The following is a 25,809-nucleotide window of genomic DNA, read 5'->3' as shown; positions in this document are numbered from 1 at the left end:
GTCTTCCCGTTTGAGTACTTTTCAATTTAGACCCAGTGCTGTGGAAGGGCGCGGACTTGTGCGGTGTTACCCCCTCGACGGGGGCTATCTCCCCTGGACTAGCCCAGGGAGGGAGAGGCGGAGGAGGGTAGTAGTCTCAGGAGGCTGTTTGGCGTCTTGTGGTGTGAGCTCTTTGCGCTCTTTTTTGCGTGAGGATTTTTGAGCTTGGTGACCTCCCCAGCCCGGGAAGACTCGTCGGGCTCCCGGTCGCCCAAGTCCTGGTAGCGAGCTCTCTGAGATGCTCGGTTCGTTCGGTCGGCAGGAAGAGCCCCCCAGTTGCGACTTCGTTTATGTTAGGAGACCAACGGGCATAGATCCCGTCTAGTTGGAGCGCCAAACAAGCGCTGTTGCGTGCCGGCCGTCGTTTCCCGTGCGGCCTGACCCGGGGGCGGAGTGCATGAGACTAACCAGCCGTATGCACCCGCCCCCCGCGCTGTGCTTCGGCCCTGGGCCCCCGGCTTTTCAGCCCACAGTGTAATCAACGTCATATACACAGACAGACAACATTGCCGTACCGCCTGCTGTCGTCTCCATGCGCCTTTCCTCGTACTCCTTGGGAAACAACCGACGGATGATGTTGGCCAGGGTGATGGTGATGGGTAGCGAGTCGCGCGATACGTGCAGGACCTGGCGAACACGAGGTGCTTGTGTATGTATGTATGTATGTATGTATGTATGTATGTATGTATGTATGTATGTATGTATGTATGTATGTATGTATGTATGTATGTATGTATGTATGTATGTATGTATGTATGTGTGTATGTATGTATGTATGTATGTATGTATGTATGTATGTATGTATGTATGTATGTATGTATGTATGTATGTATGTATGTATGTATGTATGTATGTATGTATGTGTGTATGTGTGTGTATGTATGTATGTATGTATGTATGTATGTGTGTATGTGTGGGAGGTTGAGGCATGTGAGAAAAAAGACCGACCATTGGTCGTACAATACTCGACACAGCACGGACGTTTTCATATGTCTAAAGCTCCGAGAACATCCCCGGCCCCCCAGGAGGGCTCATCACATCCAGAGCTACCAGCTGGTCCAAACATACATCCCCCCCCCCTAGACAAACCGCCAGACAAACCCACACCATCACAGCAGTAGAAATCAGTAGCTGCCCGTTCTTCCTGCTGCAGAACAATCGCAACAGGACCCCCGTTCGAAACCCGCGTGGGACGTAGGGTGCTCCTGAGGGAAAGGTCCATCCATGCGGCCAGGGGCCCCCCCATGCGCTTACATACAGACACACACACACGTGCGCGCGTTCTAAGCCCCCTCCTCTTGTGTGCCTTACCGTACGACAGTACGGGCAGCGCGGCCGATGGTCGATGGCGCGTGCAAAACACTCCCGGCAGAACGTGTGACCGCACGGCGTCGTTACCGGCTCGTACAGCAACCCCGCGCACAGCGAACAGTCCCAGTCGTCCACCTCGCTGCGAAGTGCCGCCGTGCCGCCGGCGCCGCCGCCGGCCCCCAGAGGCCGCTGCCGCTTGGAGCCGCTGGGGGGAGTGGAGCCGGCGGCAGCTTCGCCGCGGCCGGCAGCGGCAGTGGCAGGGGCTTCGCCGTCTCCGCTTTCCGTTCCTTCGTCCGCTTGGAGGACAGCTTGCACTTCCCGCATACCCTCCTGCGGTGCGGTGGGTGTGCCGACGGGTGGTGGTGGTGGTGGGTTGGGTGGTGGTGGTGGTGGTGGGTGTGCCGACGGGTGGTGGTAGTGGGGGGTTGGGGGGTGGGTGGGTGGGTGGTGGTGGTGGTGGTGGTGGTGATGGTGGGAACCCAAGGAAGAATCGGATACAGAAGGCATGGCGCACATTCGCTCATGTTGCCTGCAGTGGGGTTAGTAGCCCGTGATGGTGAAGAGGGAGCAGCAGACGCCAGCATGTTCAATCGCTTGAGCCGCATGCGCACACGATACACAATCGTTGCCGTACAAGGTACGACCCCACCTGCGTACCCCCCCCATCATCGCCACCACCGTCACGACCCACCCGACCCAACCTGTTTCCCTGCACCCATGGGTCCGTCTCTGCCGTACCACAATCCTCCGTTTTCCTCGGCTCAGCTCTCAATCCGACCCGACCCGACCCGACCCATGGGTCACACTCACATGGGTCACATTTCCTCTTCCCCCCTTCACGCGCGCACCTGCAGTACTGTGTTAGTGGGTTCCAGAGCCAGGCCGTCCAGAAACGCCTCCCGAGCCTCGTGAAAGCGCTCCAACAGGAACAGCGCCGTGCCCCGCCTGGAGTGCGCCTTGGCCCAGCCCGGCCGTACGGCTGCCGCTCGCTCGGCGTCCTTAAGGGCCATCTGGGCGAGTGAGGTGGGGTCCAGGTCGAACAGCGCCCGGTACTCGCTGCTGCGAGCTGGGCGACTACGGTACATGCGGCTCAAGCTGCGGGGACGTACAAAGGGTTTTGGAAACATGGGGGGAGAGTTCGGGAAAGAAGAAAAGCCAAGAAAAGCAAGCAAGAAGCGGTTGGAGAGGTCCGGTGTACGGTGTACGACATGTACTACGATATGAAATCTGGTGGTGTTTGGTGGTTAAGAGGCCGGGGATGGCGGGAAAAGGGGGCTTGAAGCTGCAACAATCACGGACGGTGGGGAGTCGCCATTCACGGAAGACAAGGATGGATAATAAATGAGGGAGGGAGGGAGGGAGGGAGGGAGGGGGGAAGGGGAAAGGGTGATGGGGGAGTAAAACCCACCTCGCGTATGCCGCGCTGCGGTTGCTCAGCAAGGTGGCCACGTCATCCGCATCGTACGCATAGCGGAGCGCCTCGGTATGCGCGGTTGCAGCCTCGCCGTACTGAATGTTGTCCATCAATGCCGTACAAGTACGGGCGGTACCGTTTGCCATAGGACAATGGGAGAAGGAAGGCACAGGTGCATTATGGGGAAGGGGGAGGGAGCCGGGTGCGCGGAAAGCGCTCGACAACAATTAGCGTTAGACGCGCCCTGGCATGACGATTTGGATAAATATGGATCTTTCCTGATGCGACTTTTCGGTAGATAGGCCTAAATACTGAAGCTTAACCCCGAGCGCCTCACCTTTTGCGCTCTGAACAGCTCGTTGCCGCGCTCCTTTGCCGCGAGCATGGCCTCTCGGTCCTCCGGGTTCTGTTGTCGCTGCATACTGCCGCCAGCTCCAGTCCCTTCTTTCAACTGAGAGCTGACCTGTGAACATGAAAATCAAAACAGCGCAACGAACTGTGTATGGGTTGTGTAAACGCAAGCATACTTCGCCCAATGGGCAAGTCTCGCTCTGTCGCCAAACATCAACCTTCAGTAACATGACAGTAAAAATACAGTAAACGCAGCATTGTCTGCTGCTCTAACTTATTTCAGTTAAAAGCCATATACATACCCTCGCGAAAACCCTCGGTGCAGGGTCTGTCGATTTTGTTGCACTCGATAGCATCGCCAAAGCCTCTTGTGCAGCAAGCGACGTGAAGAGATTGCTGTTACTGCTGGGCTGAGGCCCTTGCTCCTCGCCACGGGCCCCTTCATCCTCATCCATAGCGCAGCTGTATTGTGTGACTACTTGAAAAACGTATGTTGACTTATTACTTTATGCATCTACATGAAATGGAACACCTCACAATTCACTTTGTGTAAATGGCTGGTTATGAAACTGGGAGACGGATTCTACCTTCCTGGCATCCACACCAACCAATGGACATTATGATCCATAGGCCTAAAATGTAACTTAGGCAAACTATGAACCTGACGAAACCATTTATAAACACAGTTCGACGTCTTGCCATCCGATAAGTCGGACAGCAGCTGCAGCATGGGAGGCTTTGCCGAGTACCTTGTCTCCCCCCCACCGTTACTCCTTTCACTGGCCCGGAGCCCTCCATGACCGCCGAGGTACTGGATGCACGCAGAAGGCCAGTATCAACATTACTATCAACAGTATTAATTTTGTCCACAGCCCTTTTTTCAGCAGGTGATTGTTGGGGAAGGCATGGGAAGGTCGGGCCAACTGAACACGGCCATCTCCCCTCATGGACGTGCGGACATTATACTTCATGGTGAAGTTTAGATTGTTATAAATCCTGGAAAAATGCCTTGAGACCGGAAAGGTTCTGCGCCATGATTTTATGCCTTTAGCACGGAATGGTTCTTGAAATACAGTCGGCGATTTTTTGGACCTCGATCGTGTCGAGTGCCAAAGCGCTCCTAGGAACGCCTCCCGCGCACAACACTGAGGGCCTTACTCAATGCTAACTCGGCCAGGCCGTACTAGCATCACTTTGTGCTGGCAGTCCCTCCGGTATCAGGTAGAGCAACAAGTTTTCGTTTACGAGGTTTGGGCAAGGGGACGACGGCAGTTCATTTTTGCACGATCATTAACGGATGTGGACAAGACAGTGCAGTAAGTATGCCTGTGGAGAGGGATGGCGATGTTGAGACAGAGGTTCAGAGGTCAACAGAAAAGGCTATCTCGATAACGACCCATGGGTCCGTCCTGCCGCACTTACTCTGCATGGCTGTATGCTGCATTAATGGTTTCGCACCCTTCCATCGCCCGTCTCTCCATTCCACCTTCAATTGCGGCATAAGCAAGGCTTGTCCAGGCCCAGGGTTCGGAGCTTATTGAGCACATATGACGTCGGACTTCCATTTAAAGTCAAGAGCGGCATAATCTTTCCCTGATTTGTTGTTCATTTCGGACATCATGGATCCAATAAGATTGGCCGTTGATGCCAGAGAACAAAACGATGCCAGAACAGATTGGCTGTTGACGTTAAGAGAGCTTTACGCCCGACTTCCAGGTTTTGCCTAATCTGTCTGAAATGCCTGCCTAATCCGTCTGGGGTAGGTCCGTTTCAATGATGCATAAGTTCTTCGGCGTTGTCAGGATAATTCTTGGGTTGAAGCTGTTGGAGTCCAGTTGGTAGTTTTCCGGTCTGCGGGACTTTAGTGTAGTGAATCTGTAAAGTGATTGGACAAACAAGTTTGGGTCAATTCTATCTGCCCGCTTTCCCGCCATTTCGCGACCGATGGTGATGTCTGATGTGCGATCGTAAAGTCCGGATCGCCACGTAGCATTGTGGACACGTACATATAAAATATTATAACTGGAACTGGCAGCTGACAAAATGTCGTGAGGTGTCCATAACCTGGGCGAGCTCTAGTGCCGTCGAGTGGGCAAAATGTCGAATCCTTGTGCTTTCCCAGAATGAGTTCTAAGCGCTGATGGTTCTCACCTATCTTTCTCGATACTTTCTCTAGCTATTTTGGTGCTCAACAGCCCCGAAGCTGCTAAGGTCTTGGTGCAAGATGACGGCCTCATTCGTCCTAACCTCAACGCTCACGCATCCAATCCTATGCCAAGATCGTAAAATTTCTGAGAAATCTTGATGCTATGATGCTCCTTGATTTCTAATCGATTGTGGGTGCACCTGGGTGCTGCGATATCGTATCATGGACAACAACCCAGCGGTCGCCGCCGCAGTGGCTGCCGCCTGGCCCGGCAGCGAGACTCTTGCTCGCTTCCGACGACGCATTGCCTTGGAGCTTCTAACCATCAAAGATGGACCTACTGGACCGCATAGCGTCCTCGCGGTGGGTCAAGTGCTGTTGTCGTTAGCTCGAGCGCCGGGCGCGATGTCTCAAAATTTGTCATCGCACTGCCGAATCACCATTCTCTTTTGCTACATATTTCTACATATTTGCGTCATTCTTCACAACATTTGCCACCCGCCGTTGTGAGACTTCTTCCTCTTACACTCCCCACCCTTGTGGGTCTGCAGACCAACTTAATGCCCCGCTCTTCCCCGCCCACGGCAATTCTCACGATCAGATCTCCCACCGACTTTCCCCGTCTCTCCCCCTCGTACTTCGCAGCTATCAATCTTTTCTGTTTTCTTGCGTATTCCTGATTACATACACATGTGTCGTAATTCCCCCTTCTCGCCGCTTTCCCTCCCATCCTTCTTGCATGTATCCCACCCGCCCGCCCGTCCTTCCTTCCAGGCTCGCTTGACCAGCTCTCTGCGCGCCAAGTATCCGCGGCTCGCGCACGATGCGGCCGCACTGTGCTGGCCAAGTAACGGATCTTTGAGATGCAAGCAGCTGCTGGCACATGGACCCGAGTTTCAGTCCGAGGAGCCTGGACTGGAAGACCCAACAGGCGGCGCGTTTCTGTACTGCAATCCGTACCATTCCGACACATGTGTCGTACTGGACCTCCCGGCACTTCTTAACTGGCATGCCGGCGGCAGTCCCGTGGGTCCAAGGACGCCGCCAGATAGCGACGGAAGCAGTGGCGGAGGCGGCGGGGGGGCTGACGCCGCCGCCGCCGCCGTTGCCAGGCGAGGTCGCGCTTCCGGCGTGTACGGCAGCAGCGGCGCTGGGGAGGTTCATGACGGCCGCCAGCAGTCGCAGTACAACCACCATCGCGCGTCGTACGATGCAGCGGCGATTAGCGGCGCCATGGCGGCGCTGGGCGACGCGGCGACGGCGGCAGCGGAGTTAGGAGCGGCGGCGGCGGCGCAGCTCGAACCCCGTCTCAGCTTTGAAGACCTGGGTCTGCGAGCGTTTCCGGGTCCCGCCGCCGCCAGTCAGTTACGGCGGTTGTTAGTACAGCGGTTGGGCGGGGCTGGTTCCGGGGCTGCGGACGGACTGCCGCCCTTCACGCTGCCGTGGAGGCACTTGTCGCCCCTGGTCTCTAGCTCCCTGGTTGGTAGGGGAGGGGGGGAGTGAAGAGGGGGCCGCGGGGGAGAGAGGATGGCAAAGGGGGGAAAGTGTAGAAACCCGCTGGTGGGGGTTAGTGGGGGAGGAAAAAGGACCCGGGAGGCGTCTGGGACCGATCCTGGAGATGATGAGGTAGGTGGTGTGTGTGCGGGGGGAAGGGGGGGGAGAGCAGCAGCAGCAGCAGATGCAACTGAAGAAAGACACACGTGTATACAAATACACGGGGTGTGTGTGTGCTGGCAGGGGAGGGCAAGCGCGGAGCACGGTGTGTGTGTGTGTTTTATGATGGGGGTTTCTCCTCAGGCGCTGGCCTGACCAGCGGGAGCATGCTAGGAGACAGACGTCCAGGGGTTACCAGGGGTATGAACATGTTGTCTGCGAAGCGGCTTGTTTAGTTCCACTAGCTTCCACACGCGAATCACACACAGGGTTGTCATCACCACACGATTTCAATCACAATCACAGTCAGCATCCACACCGTTACTTCTTCTTCTTCTCTCCAATCCAATGAGCCCCAATACGACCAACTAAAAACGGGTGGGAGGGGGGAGAGGATGGGACGGGACTTCAGCTATTCAAGGAGGTGGGGGTAAGGAGGTGGAGGTATGAAAGGGCGTTGTTGGCGCGATGCCTAGAAGCTGCGAGTAGGAATAAATCTGTGTGCTGCTGCCTCTAGGTACCAACCCAGCCACCACCCAACTCCCACATACCTCCTGCAAAACCCCCTCCCGCTTTTGCCGGCGGCTCCGGCGACGGGCCCCCACCACCCCTCCTCTGCTGCCCCCTCTTAGGCCGCAGCAGCCCAACCCTCCCTGGCGTCACCCGCGATCTTCCGTACATTCCTCCAACATCCCGCCAGTGCTGGCGTGTTTTCTGCAATTCGCATTACCCGTACAACCAACACAACCAACAGCGGAAACAATACCGGCAGCAGCAATGATGGTACTGGTTTTAATGCAGCAGCTGCCGCAGCCGCCGGTACGACAACCTACGTTGATTGCGTGACGATGAGCCTCCCAGCGCTAAACCGCGCCGCCGCCGCCGGGCTGCAGGGCGCCATCGCGGCCGCGTGGCCTAGTACGGCGCCGGAGCAAAAGCTCAAACGCGCGGCGGCGCTTCTGCTTTCTGCTTCTGGCCCTCCGGACTACACCGTGAATTCTGGTATAGTGGGAGCCCAGCTAAAAGGCCGCGAGGCGGCGGCCTATGCGATGGTGCGCGGCAGCGGCTTGATTGGCGGGATCATGGCGCGTTTGAATGAAGCCCCGTTTGGAGGCTTTCTGCTGTACGACAAGAAGGACAGTATGGTACGACACTCCGTGTTGGATGGCGTGTGTTGTTGTGGTGGGGGAGGAAGGGCTTTGGTTTGGTTGTAAGGGGGCCCGGGGGGGATGAAGCGGGAAGAGGAAGTGCGTGGGTGTTTTGATCTGGGAAGGTGTGGGAATCGGGGGCGGATAGAGGCGTGTGTGGGGATATGACTAACAAGGGGTGGGGGGCGAGCGACGTACATGTGAACGTGTGTCATGGCGTGTGTGTCATGGCGTGTGTTGTACGTGAACGTTACAAGTATCTGACCGGGCCTGACACTGGCCAGGGGCTGCTGCCCAGCCCCAATGGAAAGACCGCCTAAGCATGCTCTCTCCCGCGGACGGGAGAGGGGCGCTAGAGGGGGGCCTCTGCCCCCTCCTAAGCAGCCGAGAGCCGCAGGTCCGCTAGCTTCGCTCTCCTCCCCCCCCCCGGGGGTAGGGGTGGGGGCCGTCGCACGCGCGCACGCTCTCCCGAGTCAAGAGGCTCCGTCACGCGAGTTTGCGTTCACTGAGCCTCTGAAACACGCCACACGACTCCCCTCCCTCCCCGGCCTGATCCGGCTCTTGGGGTGAGGGTTCACTCCTAAGACAGAGGAAACCCGGAAACCCTGCACAGACCCCACCCCTCTCTTCTAAGGCACGAGGTCCGATTAGAAAGCTCACCCGGCCTCTCACCCGATTCTCCGTTGCGGGGGAGCGGGGGCAGGGTTAACCGTTAACCCACGCTAACCGCCTCTCGAGCGCACGTGACGGGGCCCGGGGACGAACTCGGCTAGCAGCTACCGACCAGCTCACCGACGGGGCTAGGGATGCCTCGAGGCAACAGCACCACACCGGCAGATATATCTCACACGCAGCGGCCGCGATCTGCTGTATCACCGCCGCCTGCGCCACTGGCCACTCCCAGAAGTGGTGTTTTTTGTGTGTGTGTGCGTGTGCGTGTGCGTATGCGCGTGTGTGTGTAGCCCCCTGGACCTCCCTTCCCCCACGTCCAACCTCCGGCCCTTTTCCCTTCTGTCTCCTCTTTCCCTCACGCGTTTGTTTGTATGTATGTGTGTACCATTTATTTGAGTACATGTATGTATGTATGTATGTATGTATGTATGTATGCAGGAGGGCCGTCTTCGACTGCGTCTCAACGCGCTGTTGATGGAGTACCCCCGGAATGAGGGGCAGGACCTCGGGGTGGGCCCGCAACCGACACCACTACCACCACCATCGCTGGCGGCGACGACGGCGGCTGCGGCGACGACACAACCCCTCCAGCATTCCGCGACCACCACCATGACGCCGACTACCGCCACTACCGCCATCAATGCCAACGGGGCTATTATTGCTGCAGAGAGCTCAAAGGGCCCCCCAGGTTATCAACACCACCACCACCATCAGCAGCAGCAGATGGCGGCTGCAGCAACCCCCAATGGCGCCCCGGATTTAGCCGCAGCAGCAGTAGCACCAAGAATAGCATCGCCAGGATCTGCTGCAACTGCTGATACTACTACTACTACTACTGCTGCTGCTACTGCTGCTGCTACTGCTGCTGCTACTGCTGCTGCTACTGCTGCTGCTACTGCGGGTGCAGCTGTTGGTCTAGATGGGGGGTCATCATCAGCGGTAGTCGGGAAGCTGGTGCCAGGGGAATGGAGCGCCAATAGTGTCGGGACGGACCCGTGGGTCACTTTGCCTGAAGCAGCGGCTTGCCATGTGGGCCTGCCTGTGCCGATGCCCGTGCCCGTGCCGATACCTGTGCCAGTAGGTGTGGGGTTACCCATCACACTACCTCGCGGGGGCCCCCGGGATCATGATGATGATTATGACATTGGTTGTTATGAGGGCTTCATGGGATGTGAAGTTGGTAATAACAATACTAGCAGTATTAATACTGGTGATAATGGTGGTGGTGTTGATGGGTCCCCGTATTGTGGGGGAAGTGCAGAGCAACATGCGCAGCAGCAGCCTCCGGGATTGGACGAGCCTGCAGTTCGTTGGCTTCGTACGGCTGCCGAGTTCGACGCCATGCTGCGGCACTGCTACAGCTCGGGCCAGACGGGCCTTGCGGTCCATAACAGCGGTGGAGGGAGAGCGGAGGTGGCGGCGGTGTATGTGCCCGCGGCGGCGGCGGCGGCGGCGGCAACGACCGGCGCTGGGCCGGCAGGAGCAGATGTGCCGTACTGCACTCAGCATGTGTCAGGTTGGCGCGCGACTGTGTACCTTTTTGATTGTACGGCGCTGGTTCCGATCGACGCTGTCGGAGGCGATGGCGTCGCCGCCGCCGCCGCCGCGGCGCTACGGTCTCTCCTGGAGAGCCCCCGGGTGGTCAAGATGGCTCATGGGTGTGACAAGGTGGGAGGTACGGCGGCTGGCGTCGCCTTTCCGTTGCCTTTCGTCTCCCTTTGCCGCCGCAGCAATCTCTCCATCTCTATCATCACTACTTATATTCCCTAAACGTTCGCTTTTTACAAACTTAAAGTATTAGGTAATTAAAACTTTGCTAGTTAATATTGATCTGCAAGGTTACGGATTGTCCCAAAACTACCGATAGCACCGTCCGGGAATTTTCCACATGCATGCACATGGCCGCCAGGAAGGTTTATGTGCAAGGTGCCGTCCATCACCTTCACCACATTTCATTCGGCCCCAAACGCCGTCGCCATCGCCGCGGCCTCTTTCTCTTCCCAATTCCAACTGCCAGCCCACAACCGTAACAACCACCATCCACCAACGACCCCCACCAGGTCGTTGGCATCGCGGCATGTTGCGGCGCCAGCTCCATTGGCCCCATGTTGGACACGAGAGTATTGCTCAAGGCCCTCACGGCCATGCTGCCGCCGCTGCCGCCACCTCCCGCACCGCTGCCGGCGGCGGCGGGTGGCGCCAGCGGCGCCATGGCGGCCCTGGGGCCGCTGGCGGCGGCGGCGCTCTCCCACCTGAATGGCTACGTCAGCGGGTTGCGTGAGGCGCTGTCGGCGACAGGGCTATGGTCGGACCGCCCGGAGCTTCTGGGGGCCTTGGCGGCGAGACACTTCGCGGCGCTGCGGGAGGAGACATTCGGTGTACGGGAGTGGGCGAGGTGAGGTGACGGCGCGGGACCCCATGTGCGGCCATGTGATGTGGTGTGCCATGGGTTTCGGGGTAAGAAAATGCGGTACATCTCCCCTCTTAACCCCCCTTGCTGACACCGACCGACCTCATCCGAGCACTGATACTGACACTTACACGGACCCTGTCGTCGCCGCCCGGGTGATCGACCGACCCATGGGCCGCGCGGCTCCCTCCGCACTCGGCACTTGCAGCAATCCCGCGGCCCACGAGGCGGCGCTGGTGGCGGCAGCGAGGCACCTTCCAGAGCTGTGGGAGGCCTTGACGAATGAGGCCGTCCCATGGGTCGCGATGGCGGCGGCGGCGACGGCGGTGGATTCCGCGATGGCAGGGGCGGCGGGGCAGCGGCAATCGACCTCCTCCGCTGCTACTGCTGTTCCTGGAGGAGCAGTAGCAATAGCACCTGTTGCAGCAGCCCATCCCCTCGAAACGGTGTTTCCAGTATCGGGTGCTCCGTAGCAGGGGCTCCAACTTCTATGGTGGCTCCATTTTATGGAGCTTAAAGGAGTGCTCTCTTCGGATTGTACGGCAGATCTCTACGACCGTATCAGCGTATTGACGCATGGTCTTTTCCCCCAAGGTGTTCCTTCCTTCATTCGGACATCGGCGGTTTCGGAGCCTTCGTGGGACTAGAGGCGGGAAAAGAAAAGAGAAAAGAGGGAGGGGGCTCAGGTGTCAGCAGTCAGTTAGGCTACATACGGGCTCGACAACCCCCCTGGGGAGCGCTGGAGATTCGCACACTCACGCACGCACTCTCTCTCACACAATCTCACTCTCATTGGCTCCCGAGTGCACGCACACACGCATTGCATTGCATCTCTGGCCGGTATGGCTTTGCAGGAGATGCTGATCGTATGATCATGTGCCTGAGATGCGAATGTGCCGCGGATATAAAGGTGTGATGTGCTGCTAAAACCCTAAGGCGTCTCAAACCCACGTCAGCACCTCCTAGAGGCGGAAGAAGGTGCTGATGAAGATGATGAAGAACAGCGGTAGCGCCAACTCGGATACATCGCAATTCTCAGGAGTAGTATTCGAATGGGGAAAGAAAAAGAGAGAAGCGGGGTGGAGTAGGAGTAGGAGCCCTTTCTGAGGAGGCGGGGGGGCCCCCCTCCTGGTGCCGTTGACCTCCCCTTCCGAATGCACCGGCAGACTTAGTGAAGACGTACGTTCTCCGATAGAAGCGGGGAAGCAAAGGGGTTGTGTAGAGAAGCGAGAGCGGAGATGGTTCGGACACTGGCTCCTTTTTACATGGTTCGGTTTGGCGTGTTTAAGAGGTGTGCATGATGAGAGAGATAGACGCGCACACACACGCGCATACACACTCGCAGAGAGAGTGTTCCCATACAACCTGTCCCATATGCACACAAAAGTCAAGCAGGGGATGATGGAGATGACGGCGTTCTCATGGCTAGAGTGAGTGAGTGCTTCAGCGAAGAGAAGGCAGTCATGTGTGCTCGTGGTGTACGCTCAGGCTAACGTGCACGTTTATGCATGTCTGTAATAATGCCGGTGTGTCTGTATGTATGTGGGTCTATCGTTCGGCGAGAAGTACTGTTTGGTGGTAGATTAGGCGCTTCGAAAGACACTGCGGGTCAGTGTGATGGGGAAAAGCAGAGGTTAGAAACCGGTCAGACAGTAGCGAAGCAGCAGCAGCAGCAACAGTAGGATGCTGGAAGGGCAGGAGAGAGATTGCCAGAGATGGCCATCATCACCGGGTGGAGTTCTGGGATAGAAGTAGCCGTTTTGTGTGCCGTCGCGTTTTGGCGGCTTGAAGTGATGGTAGAGGTCTTGTACGGCAAAAATGGACTTTGCACGTTGGTTTGTCATTACTCGCTGATAGTATTATGTGATGTCTCGCACAGCCAAATCTTTCTTTGTAAGTAGTGCATTGTTATACAGGTTGGAAGGACCTTGAGCGCCCGGATACCCACGTACAGTTACGGTGACACAGCTGATTCCCGACTTGAGATGGGATTTGCACATTGCGTAACACGTTAAAGCAGACTGGATTTTTTGCAAGTATGCTTTGCGCATCAGCGAAGGGCACAGATAGACTAGTCGCGGCTCGCACCATGCACTTCGCCACCTGCCGACCACTCCAACATGTTTGCGGATTCGGCCCCGCTGGCTTAGCTGTTCGCCGAAATGTATGCATTGCTCGCTCAAGCCCAAAGCCGATTGGTGGGTGCCTGCGTGCGAAATATATGCCATCGCGACCCCACTACCATAGCGGTTGACGATAATGCGCCCGCGGCTGGACGCAAGTTTATAATTTTTGGAAACATACTTTGAGCACTTGCGTAACATTTGTGAACGTGCAATTTCCTAGTCTTGAAACGGATTTAACCATAATAACGTCCCAAGATCTTTTTTAAGATTTTGCGCCTTTGATTGCAGATTACGAGCATGAACTAGTTATCATAGTATATTAAGACATTGTTCGCGCATAACTACAATGCGACATCGTCACCAGCATACCCGTCTGCACCCATCCCTGCTCCGCCCTGCCCCCGGGCCCCCACATCCCCCTAAGCTCCCCCATTCGTTTCCCCCTTTACCATCTAAAGCTCCTAGCAACCCAAGAAACACTTAACCTAAACCTGCATGCAATGCAATCCAATCCAAGGTCCAACTCCATTCAATCGGCAAAAAAGCGAATTCCAACGCCTCGCAAGAGCAAAGCGAGCCGCCCGCCCGCCCTCTCCAGACCCAGATGGCCAGGCTCCTCCTTCACGGCCAACTTCAGCTCCGGAACCTCCTGGCTCCAGCCCCAGCCCCAGCTCCAACCCCAAGCTTAACCCGCCAAGCCTAATACATCGCGCTTTCTCTGACTCTCCTGAATGGCCCGCATTTCTGGGTACTTTGGCCAACAGCGGCGCCATTACCGGCACTCTACTGGACGGCATCCACTCCCGCATGGGGCTGCAGGTGAAGATGCTGTGTGTCAGCTTAGCTGTACGGCGGCCGTTGGTAACGGTTAGCAGGATTGAACAGGGAGTGCAGAGGGGTGTGTGAGGTGTGACGTGTGACGTGTTTAGGTGCGGTTGCTTGCTTGGGGGGTTGTGTACCGCGGAAGCTGTCCAAGCAGTCCCGCACATAAGGCCTGTTTGGGAACCCCGATGGGGTTGGGGTTGGGGTTGGAGTTGGGGGTGATGGCGGTGGTGGTGGGGACGTTTCGTTGGTTCCAGGCATCCGTCCAAACCCCCACAGCCCTGCGGCATGTGACCCAACGGCCGCTGTGTCGTACCGCGACAGGTGTACGACATGGCACCGGTCGTCCTTGGCGGCCTGAAGACGTCGCTGGTGGTTCCGCCGCTGCTGGCTCTGTTCTACGTGGTGTTGGGCACCCTGCACCCCGTCATGGGTGGGTGGGAGGTAGTGGAGTGGGTGGTAGTGGGGTGGGTGGTAGTGGGGTGGGTGGTAGTGGGGTGGGTGGTAGTGGGGTGGGTGGTAGTGGGGGGTTATTAGTCGGGACACGGGCGGCCGAAGGTGGTCTCGGAGGACCCGGGGGGTGGGGTGGGGGTTGCAGTGGTGGTGTGGGGCAGTACGGCGGCGCAGTGACCGTCCGGAATGGAAACCTCGGTTAATTTGGGGGGGAGGAGGGGGGGTTGCAACGACCTGGTGTCGCACCACGTCTCGCATGGGGCCTTGTACCACTTGGCCGCCTAACCTAGAAGCAAAACTTCAAGCCAGGGGTTTGGCGGGTGGTGGCTGGAGGGGCGGCCCACCACCACCGCCACCACTACCACCACCAGTTACCCCCCTCCCCTCCCCGTGTCAATACCCGCACGTTACTTGACGTTACTCCCCGTCCCCCTCCCCCCCGTCCCCATTTCGGGGGGAAGCTTCCTGTCCATGTTGCTGTGGACATGAACTGTGCTGTGTCTCAATGTTGGTGTTTTTTTTGCACTTTTGCAGCCCCTCTGTCCGCCTGTTTCCATTTCCCGCACCACTACCACCACCAGAACCCGCACCCCCCCCCCGCACCCCCCCCCGCCAGACAACCTCAACCCCGCTCCCGAAACGGCCTCCATCCGCTCGAGCTCCTCCGATGTGGGGTTCGTGGCGCTGGCGTTCGGAGCGCTGGCGGGGCTGCTGCAACTGAGTGCAGTACTGTACGACAAGGTAGACGCCGCTCGCAGCGCCCGTACACACGATGTAACTAACATGTGCAACACGCTGAAGCGGATCTTTCCGTCTGTCTCGCAAATTCACTGTTTGACTTTGTTATATGTATCTCACGACGTGTCACCATCAGCGTATAATTTTACCTGTTCCTTTCGGCTGCTTGGAAGGTTGACTTTCAGGCTGGGTCAAGGGCACCCAGTGTGTGTGTATGGGGGGGTGGGTGGGGGTTTGGGGGGGCTAGACAACGACAGTTATTTCAAGAAAACGAAATACAAATATGGCCTCTAAATTCTTATGTCAATCCCAATGCGCAGCATTTGCAGAGACCTTCTTCAACAACCCCCGAAGTATAACCGAGGGGGGGGTGACCCGGAGGGGGGTTTAAGGGGGAATAACCTGATTTCGGCGCAGGAGAAGCCAATGTACGGCCTCCCTGAAACACACTCGTCTTACTCGGATTCCCCGCCCACCCCGGCTGTACGACTTACTAAATCACTACCTGCCTCCCCAATCCCCCTCATGTCCACGGTAATGTCCCCGCCGTACACTCCAGGGAGTGCCGTACTGGCAGATACATTCTGTCTTGGGCTTTGCGGCGTTAATTAACTGGCGCGTTTTTGACGGAACTCGACAAGTAAGTGCGTGAATGAGTGAGTGAGTGAGTGAGTGAGTGAGCGAGTGGGATGCCGGGGGGAGACATGACTGACGGGGGTTCCGTCGCCTTGCGTGACAGCCCCCCACTGGTGGGGTAGGAGTGATGGGGGTGGGAAGAGTGGGGGTGGGAAGAGTGGGGGTGGGAAGAGTGGGGGTGGGAAGAGTGGGGGTGGGAAGAGTGGGGGTGGGAAGAGTGGGGGTGGGAAGAGTGGGGGTGGGAAGAGTGGGGGTGGGAAGAGTGGGGGTGGGAAGAGTGGGGGTGGTGCTGCAGCCACCCGGGTTTCTGAACGTCTCGCGTTTGTTCACTCGCTCGTCACTTAGGGGTGGGTTGCACACCCATTTCAACCACTAACCACCGTCCCAAGCACCGTCGTTATTTCCGCCCGGTGCCCCCGGGTGCGACTCCCCTCCCCTGTTCCCCCCTTAACGTCCCCCCGTTACACAAGGGTATTTTCCTGGCTCTGCTGTGTGGTTTCGGAGCCCCCGCGGTGGAGGTGCTCCTGCTGCAGGTGGTTCCCCTGTGGCATTACCCCCGGGTGCGTGTGTGGGGAGGGGAGGAGAGTACGACAAACCACTGGCGAATGAAGCATAGTGAATGAGTAGGGAGATGGAGAGTTTGGAGGGGTGAGGGTGGGATGGACTGTGGTGGTGATGGGGCGGGTGGGGCGTGGTGAGGGTTTCGGTACCTTTGATGTCTCCCTCCCCGTCACAGGACAAGTTGTGGGTAGAGGCGGGGTAGATGACCTCCCACCCGGGTGGGAGCCGTGTCGGGGCCTTGTATTCGGCCACGGGACAGGGCTCTCTAGTGGGTCTCTGCGGATGGTGTTCTCAAGTGTGCATGTCACACGTCACATGCCGTCCAACCCGGCCACGTGCTGTTTTACCGGCCGGACATACCCTGAAACACACAGAGACACACACAGACACGCGCAGACAGACACACAGACAGACACACAAAGCGCTCCCCCTCTGCTCACCGACCCACCCACCCACAACAAGTGACAAGCGATAAGAGTTTGGCGCCTCGATCCCCAATCCGCATGCCGTACACCAGCATCGTACCGACATACTGCTTTGATCTTATAACATGATCCATGATGAGCGAAATGCCGATTGGCGGCGACAAGCTTCCAGGCGCCTCGTCGTGTTGTGCGCCTCCGCAGGCCGACCTGGGGGGAGTGTTCGTGTCGTGGGTGTTTTGGTGCTACTTCTTCTACACACCCGCGCTAGGCAGCCTGGCCAGGTAAGTTTGCCTGGCGGGGGGGGCGGGGGTGACTTGTGTGTGTTTTAACGATCTGAGCTGCGATGGGAGAAATGCCGATGGCGGTACACGAATGCCTGGCGGTACACATGTATGTGCGCATGTATGTATGTGTGTGTGTCTTCCTCCTCCTGCTGCTGGTGCTGATCTGCCGGCAGGTACTTGTGGTCGACCATGAAGGAGGCGGAGCGTTTCGCACACGCGGGCGAGGGGGGGGCAACTTCGGCAGCGGGCGCTACGTCGTCGTCGTCGTCGTCATCATCATCATCATCCTCAGCAGCAGCAGCAGCAGGAGCAGCAGCAGGAGCAGCAGCAGCCCCCAAGGGTTCCTCGGAATCGCGGGATGCATGACCGTCCCCCCGGGGGAGACCGGGGAGATCATGTATGGCTCGCGACCGGATTAGAATGATGAATGGCGGCGGTTGATCTTGGGGGAATGGATGGGTAGTGTGAGTCCGGAGTGGCCGGAACAAAGCGAGGGGGGGATGTGTCGGTTTGGGAACATGGAAAAGGCAGGCTAGAAGGTAGGAAAGCTAAGGATGTGCAGGTAAAGGGGGATGGCTGGGACAGGGTTTGGGACAATGGCGCAATGGGCACCTTGCTGCTGCTCACTCCATGAGGTTGGCATTGTTTGTGGTCTGTCGTCCGCGGTGTTTAGGTCCCACCGGCATTTGGTATGCATACACGGAAACTATTGACAAGAGCTCAACTCGCTAAACATGTCTCCATGTTGTTGTCACACGCGGCAAGACTATTCGCTTTTATGCCCTTGTGTCCTTGGATAAAGAAAGGAATGGATAGGGGACTCGCACCACCTTGGAATTCACATCCTGTCCATCGTATCATTGAAGCTTATTTCATTTTCGTTTGTGGTGTTGGGCAATTGAAGTCAACCATCCTAATTGTAGGGTGAGGGGGGGTCGGGTTTGCCCCCTGTGTCGCTTTATCTTGCTGTCTAAAGAACATCCCATTTGCCAATTGCATCGACATGACATTGTATATAAGATCAAGTATTGTTTTCATCAGCTGAAGCGAGGTTTCGGTAGTCGTCCGTGAATAGCCTTCACGAAATTTTGCGGACGTGCGGTCTCCCCGCGAGCGCACTTCGTAAGGAAATCCTTGCAGTTAGAATGATGACTCTGTGCTCACACTATCCGCTAAGGGTCCACCATGTTGTCAACATAACGTAGTTTGTGCACGTGCTAGGTGCGGCGAGGAGCAGACCCTGGTCTTGGCATACTTTAGCCTATTATCATAAGTATAGCTAATTCAATAAACGGTATGATGAAGGGATATGCTCCGGGCCTCTAGGAAGGAGCTGTCGGGAAGGACAGGACAAAACAGGACAGGACCTTTATATTTACGGAACTGCCCATAACGATCTCAATGAGATCTGTGGACACGTTGGCGACGAAACTGTGACAGGGTGTCCGGCGTTGCTGTCGCGGACACCCTGTCGCGCTAACTGTTAACGAACCTTTCATAGCCTTTCGATACTAAAGCCGGCGCACAGCCACAATCTTAAACGTCTTTCCACATATCAACTAGTTTTATGAATATTTCCTTACATCAGAACGTGAACAGCCATCGGTTTGGCTTTCGGGAGCACCTGGAAGACTTGCGGTTGCAGCTCTATAGAGATGGCGTTCAGGAGCAAGGCTTGCCTCGGGTCTCGCATCGCAAGTAAGACCTTTTCTTTGAAAACTATTTTGTTATCTTTCCTGGGATATCCTTGCTCCTTCCGGTCCTAACTGAGCTGCCCGCTTCCCAACAATTCGTTATAGCAACGAACTGCCCTAACCTAAACTTTCACTTGAATCCACGGAATCATTCTACGTCCTGTACCTTACAAAATATAACTTGACGTTTTCAGATTTTGCATTATGCATAATTAAATATATGCTGGTCACTTCAGCGGTACCGCTCGCGTTGCCCTCCATTCCCGCGCATTCCTCCAATTGTGACATTGCCCTCGCAGGGTTCCCATTTAGGAGACCTGCCTCGCGGCGTCAATCGATATGCTTCTTGTTCATCGCAATACTCTCGGGAATTGCCCTCGTTGCGATCACGTCCAGCACGGCAGCAGCGTCCGCGTCGACTGCCCGCGCGGCCGCTTCGACTGTGGGCCCGGTCATCGGAATCGATCTGGGTACCACATATTCGTGCGTGGGCGTCTTCAAGAATGGCCGCGTGGAAATCATCGCCAACGACCAAGGCAACCGAATCACTCCCTCGTACGTCGCCTTCACCGACACAGAACGGCTGGTGGGAGATGCGGCGAAGAACCAGGCCACCATCAACCCCAAGCGAACCATATATGATGTGAAGCGTCTCATCGGCCGCAGGTAAGGAAGTGTGTGGCTCGCTGTCTCGGTGCCTCGGAGAAAGGTATGTGCCTCAGATTTAACAGCGATTAAATTAAAGCAATAAATAAAAAATAGACAACGGAGAACCTGCCAAATAATCTTGTATTATTTTTAGGAAGTATGAGCCGCGAGGGAAGGGTTTGTGCAACGGTGTCACTACAAGAGTTCCGCTCTAAAGATTGACGAGCATACAGTCGTTCTATTGTTCGACGCGAAATGTAGTTATTTATTCCATATCAAAACTGGAAAGCAAGTCAGTTCACGAACGATCGCTGGCTGAATGGGAGTAACGTCATGGTGAGCTGGAAATGGGCAACCGCGGTGCGCTTCAAACGTCCAGAGCGCTTCAACGTTGTAAAAATTGTCAGTCGATCGCGATGGTGAAATCCTGGTAGCACGTGTCCTCCTATTTTAAACCCCTAAAACAACCTAAACAACCTAAAACCTTATTCCTTTTTTAATCGCTGCGTCAGGTTCGAGGACAAGGAAGTGCAGCGCGACCGCAAACTCGTATCGTACGACATCGTGGAAAAGAACGGCAAACCGTACATTTCCGTAGAGGTGGGCGGCGAACCCAGGGTGTTCAGTCCGGAGGAGATCTCCGCAATGGTGCTCCAGAAGATGAAGGAAACGGCGGAGGCATACCTGGGAAAATCTGTACGGCATGCCGTGATTACCGTACCGGCGTACTTCAACGATGCTCAGCGCCAGGCCACGAAGGACGCGGGCACCATCGCCGGGCTTGAGGTGATGCGCATTCTCAACGAGCCCACCGCGGCGGCCATCGCGTACGGCCTGGACAAGAAGGGAGGTGCGTGGGAGATCTGACCCATGGGACAGTGTGAGCTCGCACGCAGCAGGCCAACGGTATCTTCTATCCAGCAAAGGACATTACCCATGCATTTCCCTCCTACGCATACAAGCCCATACTGCTCTTTCCTATCCCCGCCACACGTGCCCACCCGCTGCGTTTTCACTCGAGCTCGCTCAATCTCGAAATGCAAACGCGGGGATGCCACTCGATGCTCAACGGTTCCAACCGCTATACACAGGGGAGAGCAATATCCTGGTGTTCGATCTGGGAGGCGGCACATTCGACGTGTCCGTCCTCGCCATTGATAATGGCGTGTTCGAGGTCCTGGCCACCAGCGGAGACACCCACCTGGGTGGTGAGGACTTCGACCAGCGCGTCATGGAGTACTTCATCAAGCTCGTCAAAAAGAAGTACGGCAAGGACGTCAGCGGCGACGCCCGCGCCCTCCAGAAGCTACGACGGGAGGCTGAGCGAGCCAAGCGGGCCTTATCCAGCCAGCACCAGGTGTGGGGGCAGGAGGGGGAGAGAGGGGGAAAACCCGCGGGCCCGCGGGGAGGTCGGCGTGTGCAACGGAGAGGAGGGCGAGAAAGGACAACAGGATTTTGCAGTGATGTACAGCAGGCATGGTGTACGATTGTACGGCATAAAAGTGTACGGTGTTGGGCACGGCACAAACGCCGAAGGATGTGATACATCATGTTGTGTGTGTGTGTGTGTGTGTAGGTAGGTAGGTAGGTAGGTAGGTAGGTAGGTAGGTAGGTAGGTAGGTAGTTGATTACACTGCTGGCTGAAAAGCCGGGGGCCAGGATCGAAACACAGCGCGGGGGGCAGATGCACACGGCTGGTCAGTCTCCTCGTGCATTCCGCCCCCGGGTCAGACCGCGCGAGAGGTACGACGGCCGGCACTAACCAGCGTTCCCCACCGGGGGGTTAGCGCTAGAGCTAAACGGGCTCTAGGCCTGCTGGTCACCTAACAAAAACGAATTCGCGCCCGGGCAGCTCTTACTACGGGCGGAAAGTACCGAACACCTTCCAGAGAGCTCGCAACCAGGACCTGGGCGACCGGGAGCCCGACGAGTCATCTCGGGCTGGGGAGGTCAACAAGCTCCGAAAGCCTAAAACGAAGAGCAGAAAGCGCAAACAGCTCACATTACAAGACGCTAAACAGCCTCCTGAGTCTACTACCCTCCCCCGCCTGTCCCTCACTGGGCTAGTCCAAGGGAGATGTATGTATGTATGTATGTATGTATGTATGTATGCATGTATGCATGTACGTATGTGTGTATGCATGTATACATCCGTTCCCCCGGGTGGCCATGCTCTCCAGGTCCGTGTGGAGGTCGAGGGTCTAACGGAGGGTGTGGACCTGTCTGAGCCGCTGACCCGTGCCCGCTTCGAGGAGCTCAACATGGACCTCTTCAAGAAGACCCTGGGCCCGGTTAGGAAGGTAGGGGTGTGTGGGAGGGGGCCCGGTGCGGGTGCGGGTAAAACTGAGGGCGCGCAGATGGCCATCGTGGCGATCCAGTGTTGCATCTCTCGACACTTTCCATTTATTTATGCAAGGTGAAAATGGGTTAGAGACATCCGGATAAGGTAACCTCCGCGCTGTGGTGGCCAAGAGCCTCAGTGCTCGGGATCACGTCACGCAGCCCCACACAGCCAGACCCACACAGCCAGACCCACACAGCCAGACCCACACAGCCCCACACAGCCAGACCCACACAGCCAGACCCACACAGCCCCACACAGCCAGACCCACACAGCCAGACCCACACAGCCAGACCCACACAGCCCCACACAGCCAGACCCACACAGCCAGACCCACACAGCCCCACACAGCCAGACCCACATCAGCCCCACACAGCCAGACCCACACAGCCAGACCCACATCAGCCCCACACAGCCAGACCCACACAGCCAGACCCACATCAGCCCCACACAGCCAGACCCACACAGCCAGACCCACACAGCCTCACAACAGACCCTTGATGTCCCCCTGAAGGCGTTCTGTGCTTCCCACTCCTGCTGGTGGGCCCGTCTTCTTCCGCTGCCGTGTTGTTGATCGCTTGGCATTTTGTCATCCTCAAATTCACAAAACACACTCCACAGATTGGTTACTCCACAGATTGGTTACTCCACAGGTTGGTTACTCCACAGGTTGGTTACTCCACAGATTGCTGCTGCTGCAACTGCTGCTTCCGCTGTATTCCTCAGGCGCTCGACGACGCCAATTTGAAGAAGACCGACATCGACGAGATCGTGTTGGTGGGGGGCTCCACTCGCATTCCAAAGGTCCAGGAGCTGTTGAAGGAGTTCTTCGACGGCAAGGAGCCGAGCAAGGGTGTCAACCCGGACGAATCAGTTGCGTACGGTGCTGCCGTGCAGGGCGGCATCTTGGGCAACGAAGGTGGGTTGGCAACGCGGTGAAGGGAGGGCGCGAGTTTGGTGCCGCTTGCGATGCTGGGAGCGGTGGGTGGTTTAGGTGGGGGAGAGAACGCGTCGCGTGGCTCCGTTCCGCCTCTGTGGCTCTGTTGTTGCCTGTCTGTCCGCCTGTCCGTCTGCATGTCTTTCTGTCCACCTGCCCTGCCTTACACGCATACCACCTCCGCTGCATATACACACAATGCACACACACGCACACTCTCAACACGCGCGCTCATGCACGCCACGCAGGTAGCGAGAACCTGGACACGGTTATCATTATCGACAGAACGCCGCTGTCGCTGGGCATTGAGACCGCAGGGGGGGTCATGACCCCGGTCATTTCCCGCAACTCCGTCATCCCCACCAAGAAGTCGCAGGTCTTCACCACCTACTCAGACAACCAGCCAACCGTGTCCATCCAGGTGGGGTGGGGACGTGGGGGGTTGGGGAGGGCGGTATGGGTGTATGGGCGCACGTATGTGTGCATGTGTATTGCACAACCACAATCACTCTCTTCATTACCCGGAACAGGTTTTCGAGGGCGAGCGCGCCATGACCAAGGACAACCACAAGCTGGGCCAGTTTGAGCTCAGCGGCATTCCGCCAGCACCCCGCGGCACCCCCCAGATTGAGGTCACGTTTGAGGTGGACGCCAACGGCATCCTCACCGTGTCTGCGCAGGTTAGTGGTGGGGGCCCTGGGGGAAAGCGACTGGGGCCCTTTGGAGCGGTGGTCGACCTTTGGGTGAAGTTAGGAGGGGAGGTTTTGGTGGCTTTGGGTGTGGGGGATGCAAATCATCCGTGTTGGTGTTAATAGACCCCGAATCTCCTCTTTTATGTTATCTAGATAGTGAGGAGTCATCCCTGGGATTGAAAGAGTTTTTTCCTGTGGGTCTCTTCCATGGCATTTCCCTTCACCGTGTTTAAACGTGGCTCAATTTTCCTTTTTATTGGTCCCTCGATTTATTATTATTAGTAGGTAATGACGTGGCCTGCGTGAGCCTCACCCCTTTCTTCCACTCTTGACCCCAGGTTTTGTAACCGCCACTCAACTATCGCCTAACTGAAGACCTAACTACCCCTGACAAAAACACACAGGACAAGGGCACGGGCAAGAAGGAGCGCATTACTATCACCGCAGAGAAGGGTCGCCTCAGTGGAGAAGAGATGGAGCGAATGGTGAAGGAGGCGGAGGAGTTTGCGGAGCAGGACCGGGCTGTTCGGGATCAAGTGAACGCCCGCAACCAGCTGGAGTCGTACTGCTACAGCATGAGGTCGACGGTGGAGAGCAAGGACAAACTTCGGGACAAGATTGACGAGGACGATAAAGACAAAATCCTGGCCGCGGTCAAAGAGGCGTTGGACTGGCTGGACGAAAACCCCGAAGCCGGTACGTGCGCAAGTTTACTAAGGGTGTGTTCACATGTAGTCCAATTGAGAGTCTGATTGGGAGTCCGATTCGGGGCGGCTTTCTGAATTGTGTTCACATACGATTCGCTGCACGGCGCGAGGTGCCACCGCGCCCAGCTGAAGCTCCGCGGCTACGCCCCATCACCCAAGGCAAGCCAGCATTATCTAGGAACAGAACAGTATAAGTATCGTTTCTATGGCGAAAATTATCACCAGGCTTGTACATACATAGCTGCAGGAGTTCGTGGAAAATGCTCGGTGCGCTTTGCGTGAATTAACAATTGGAAAATGTTCCTATAGTATTGTAATGGTAATTATGAGAAACGGTTTGTTAAACAACTTTGTTTTGAGAAAGAAAACTGTGAATCACGTCGAATCATACCCGAAGAGGCCCCCCCGGACCCCAATTCCGATTCGGGTCCAATCAGGTCCAATTCAGAGTCCAATTCGCATGAATCAACCCTGATTCGCCCACATGTGAACACGTCCTAATGTTTCATTTCAAGGCACTAAATTGCCATTGGCTTTTTGTCCCAAAAGAGCGGCTGTCGATGTCTTACAAATTATGCTTTCTTTGGTAAATATATGTAATCTGTATTACAAACTAAATAAAACAGAAAAATGATAATCAGTCAGGGTCAAGTATGTATGTGTGTATGTATGCATGTATGTACATGCATGTGCGTTTCTTTCCGCGTTTCTTTCATCTGTAACTCAACGCATGACATGTGTTTTGTCGATACACGCGTGATGTACTTAGTGGGGCACTAAACGGGCACGCGGTAAACAACTACTACTGCTGCTGCTGCTGCTGCTGCTGCTGCTGGCGTTGCCGCTGTCGCTGACGGGTACCCTCCTCCTCGTGCCCGTCCTCCTCCTATTACTACTACTACTACCTGTTTCAGAGGCCGAGAGCTACCGGGAGAAGCTCAAGGAGGTTGAGGACGTATGCAATCCCATTATCGCTCGGGTCTATCAGGCGGGGGGTGGGGCAAGTGGGGAGGAGTCCGAGGACCTGCGCTATAACGACGAGCTCTGATGACAGGTGGCACCTCCCCCCCCCCCGGTGATTGAATGAATGAATAAAATTCTCGTTACGGTGAAGTGGAGTGGAGTGGAGTTGTGTGGTAATCTCGGGGCGAAAATAGCACGTACCAGCAAAAGCGGACGTGGGGGGCTGACCCAATGTTAGCGGCCAGGATTGGCTGGCTGCACCGAGGACCGGACCAAGGGCTTTCTAGGGTTTTAGGGTTTATGGAATTAGGAGTTTGAAGGCGTTTTGACTTGTGCCTGCGTACATACGTGTGAAGAGAAGTAGGGTTTGATTCCAGTTAGGTGGAGATGGACCGAGCAGCGCCGGGTGGCCGTCTTGCCGGCCATGGTGGTGAACTAACGAGACCCTTTTGGGGCAATGAAACGAGATGGGTTGCATGCTGAGGCTGGCTTGGGCACTCCTCAATACATGTGGAAAAAAGGCGCAGTCGTCGAATGATTTGAGTCCGTCCTTGCATACTTCTTGGATGGATCATTTTAGGGTGCTGCTGGACACTAAAAAACTCGTTAGGGTGAAGAATCTGAAACGTAGTATAGAA

The 25,809-nt window shown here is 56.4% G+C and overlaps 3 protein-coding genes across 3 annotated transcripts in view; 2 read left to right on the top strand and 1 right to left on the bottom strand.

The window, feature by feature from the left end:
- Nucleotides 1-3,570, bottom strand: part of VOLCADRAFT_104368 (uncharacterized protein) — a gene marked incomplete at its 5' end in the record, with an annotated part of 12,181 nt that extends 8,611 nt beyond the window's left edge. Inside the window, 4 exons of the mRNA XM_002949566.1 lie at nucleotides 555-666; nucleotides 1,351-1,680; nucleotides 3,102-3,227; nucleotides 3,418-3,570. Of these exons, the coding sequence (XP_002949612.1) occupies nucleotides 555-666; nucleotides 1,351-1,680; nucleotides 3,102-3,227; nucleotides 3,418-3,570 (721 nt within the window). The remainder of the gene's footprint in view (nucleotides 1-554; nucleotides 667-1,350; nucleotides 1,681-3,101; nucleotides 3,228-3,417) is intronic.
- A 1,913-nt stretch (nucleotides 3,571-5,483) lies between these two features.
- On the top strand, nucleotides 5,484-12,016 carry VOLCADRAFT_104367 (uncharacterized protein; the record flags this gene model as incomplete). The annotated part of the gene is made up of 8 exons (XM_002949675.1): nucleotides 5,484-5,624; nucleotides 6,036-6,744; nucleotides 7,554-8,059; nucleotides 9,173-9,422; nucleotides 9,816-10,402; nucleotides 10,795-11,129; nucleotides 11,353-11,470; nucleotides 11,999-12,016. The coding sequence occupies 8 exons, from the start codon at nucleotides 5,484-5,486 to the stop codon at nucleotides 12,014-12,016; spliced, it is 2,664 nt and encodes an 887-aa protein (XP_002949721.1).
- Nucleotides 12,017-12,086: 70 nt separating this feature from the next.
- Nucleotides 12,087-25,256, top strand: bip2 (luminal binding protein Bip2; the record flags this gene model as incomplete). Its single annotated transcript, XM_002949674.1, has 16 exons — nucleotides 12,087-12,574; nucleotides 13,930-14,089; nucleotides 14,417-14,525; nucleotides 15,162-15,286; nucleotides 15,843-15,923; nucleotides 16,390-16,479; nucleotides 17,107-17,186; nucleotides 19,280-19,549; nucleotides 20,044-20,381; nucleotides 20,623-20,888; nucleotides 21,712-21,831; nucleotides 22,599-22,791; nucleotides 23,058-23,230; nucleotides 23,340-23,489; nucleotides 23,906-24,197; nucleotides 25,123-25,256. The coding sequence occupies exons 1-16, from the start codon at nucleotides 12,519-12,521 to the stop codon at nucleotides 25,254-25,256; spliced, it is 2,637 nt and encodes an 878-aa protein (XP_002949720.1). The 5' UTR covers nucleotides 12,087-12,518.
- Nucleotides 25,257-25,809: the final 553 nt, after the last annotated feature.

The sequence above is a fragment of the Volvox carteri genome (genome assembly GCF_000143455.1).
Source record: "Volvox carteri f. nagariensis unplaced genomic scaffold VOLCAscaffold_15, whole genome shotgun sequence".
Taxonomy (NCBI): Eukaryota; Viridiplantae; Chlorophyta; class Chlorophyceae; order Chlamydomonadales; family Volvocaceae; genus Volvox; species Volvox carteri.
Note: the sequence above shows the minus strand (reverse complement) of the source record. Positions and strands in the feature narration are given on the sequence as shown.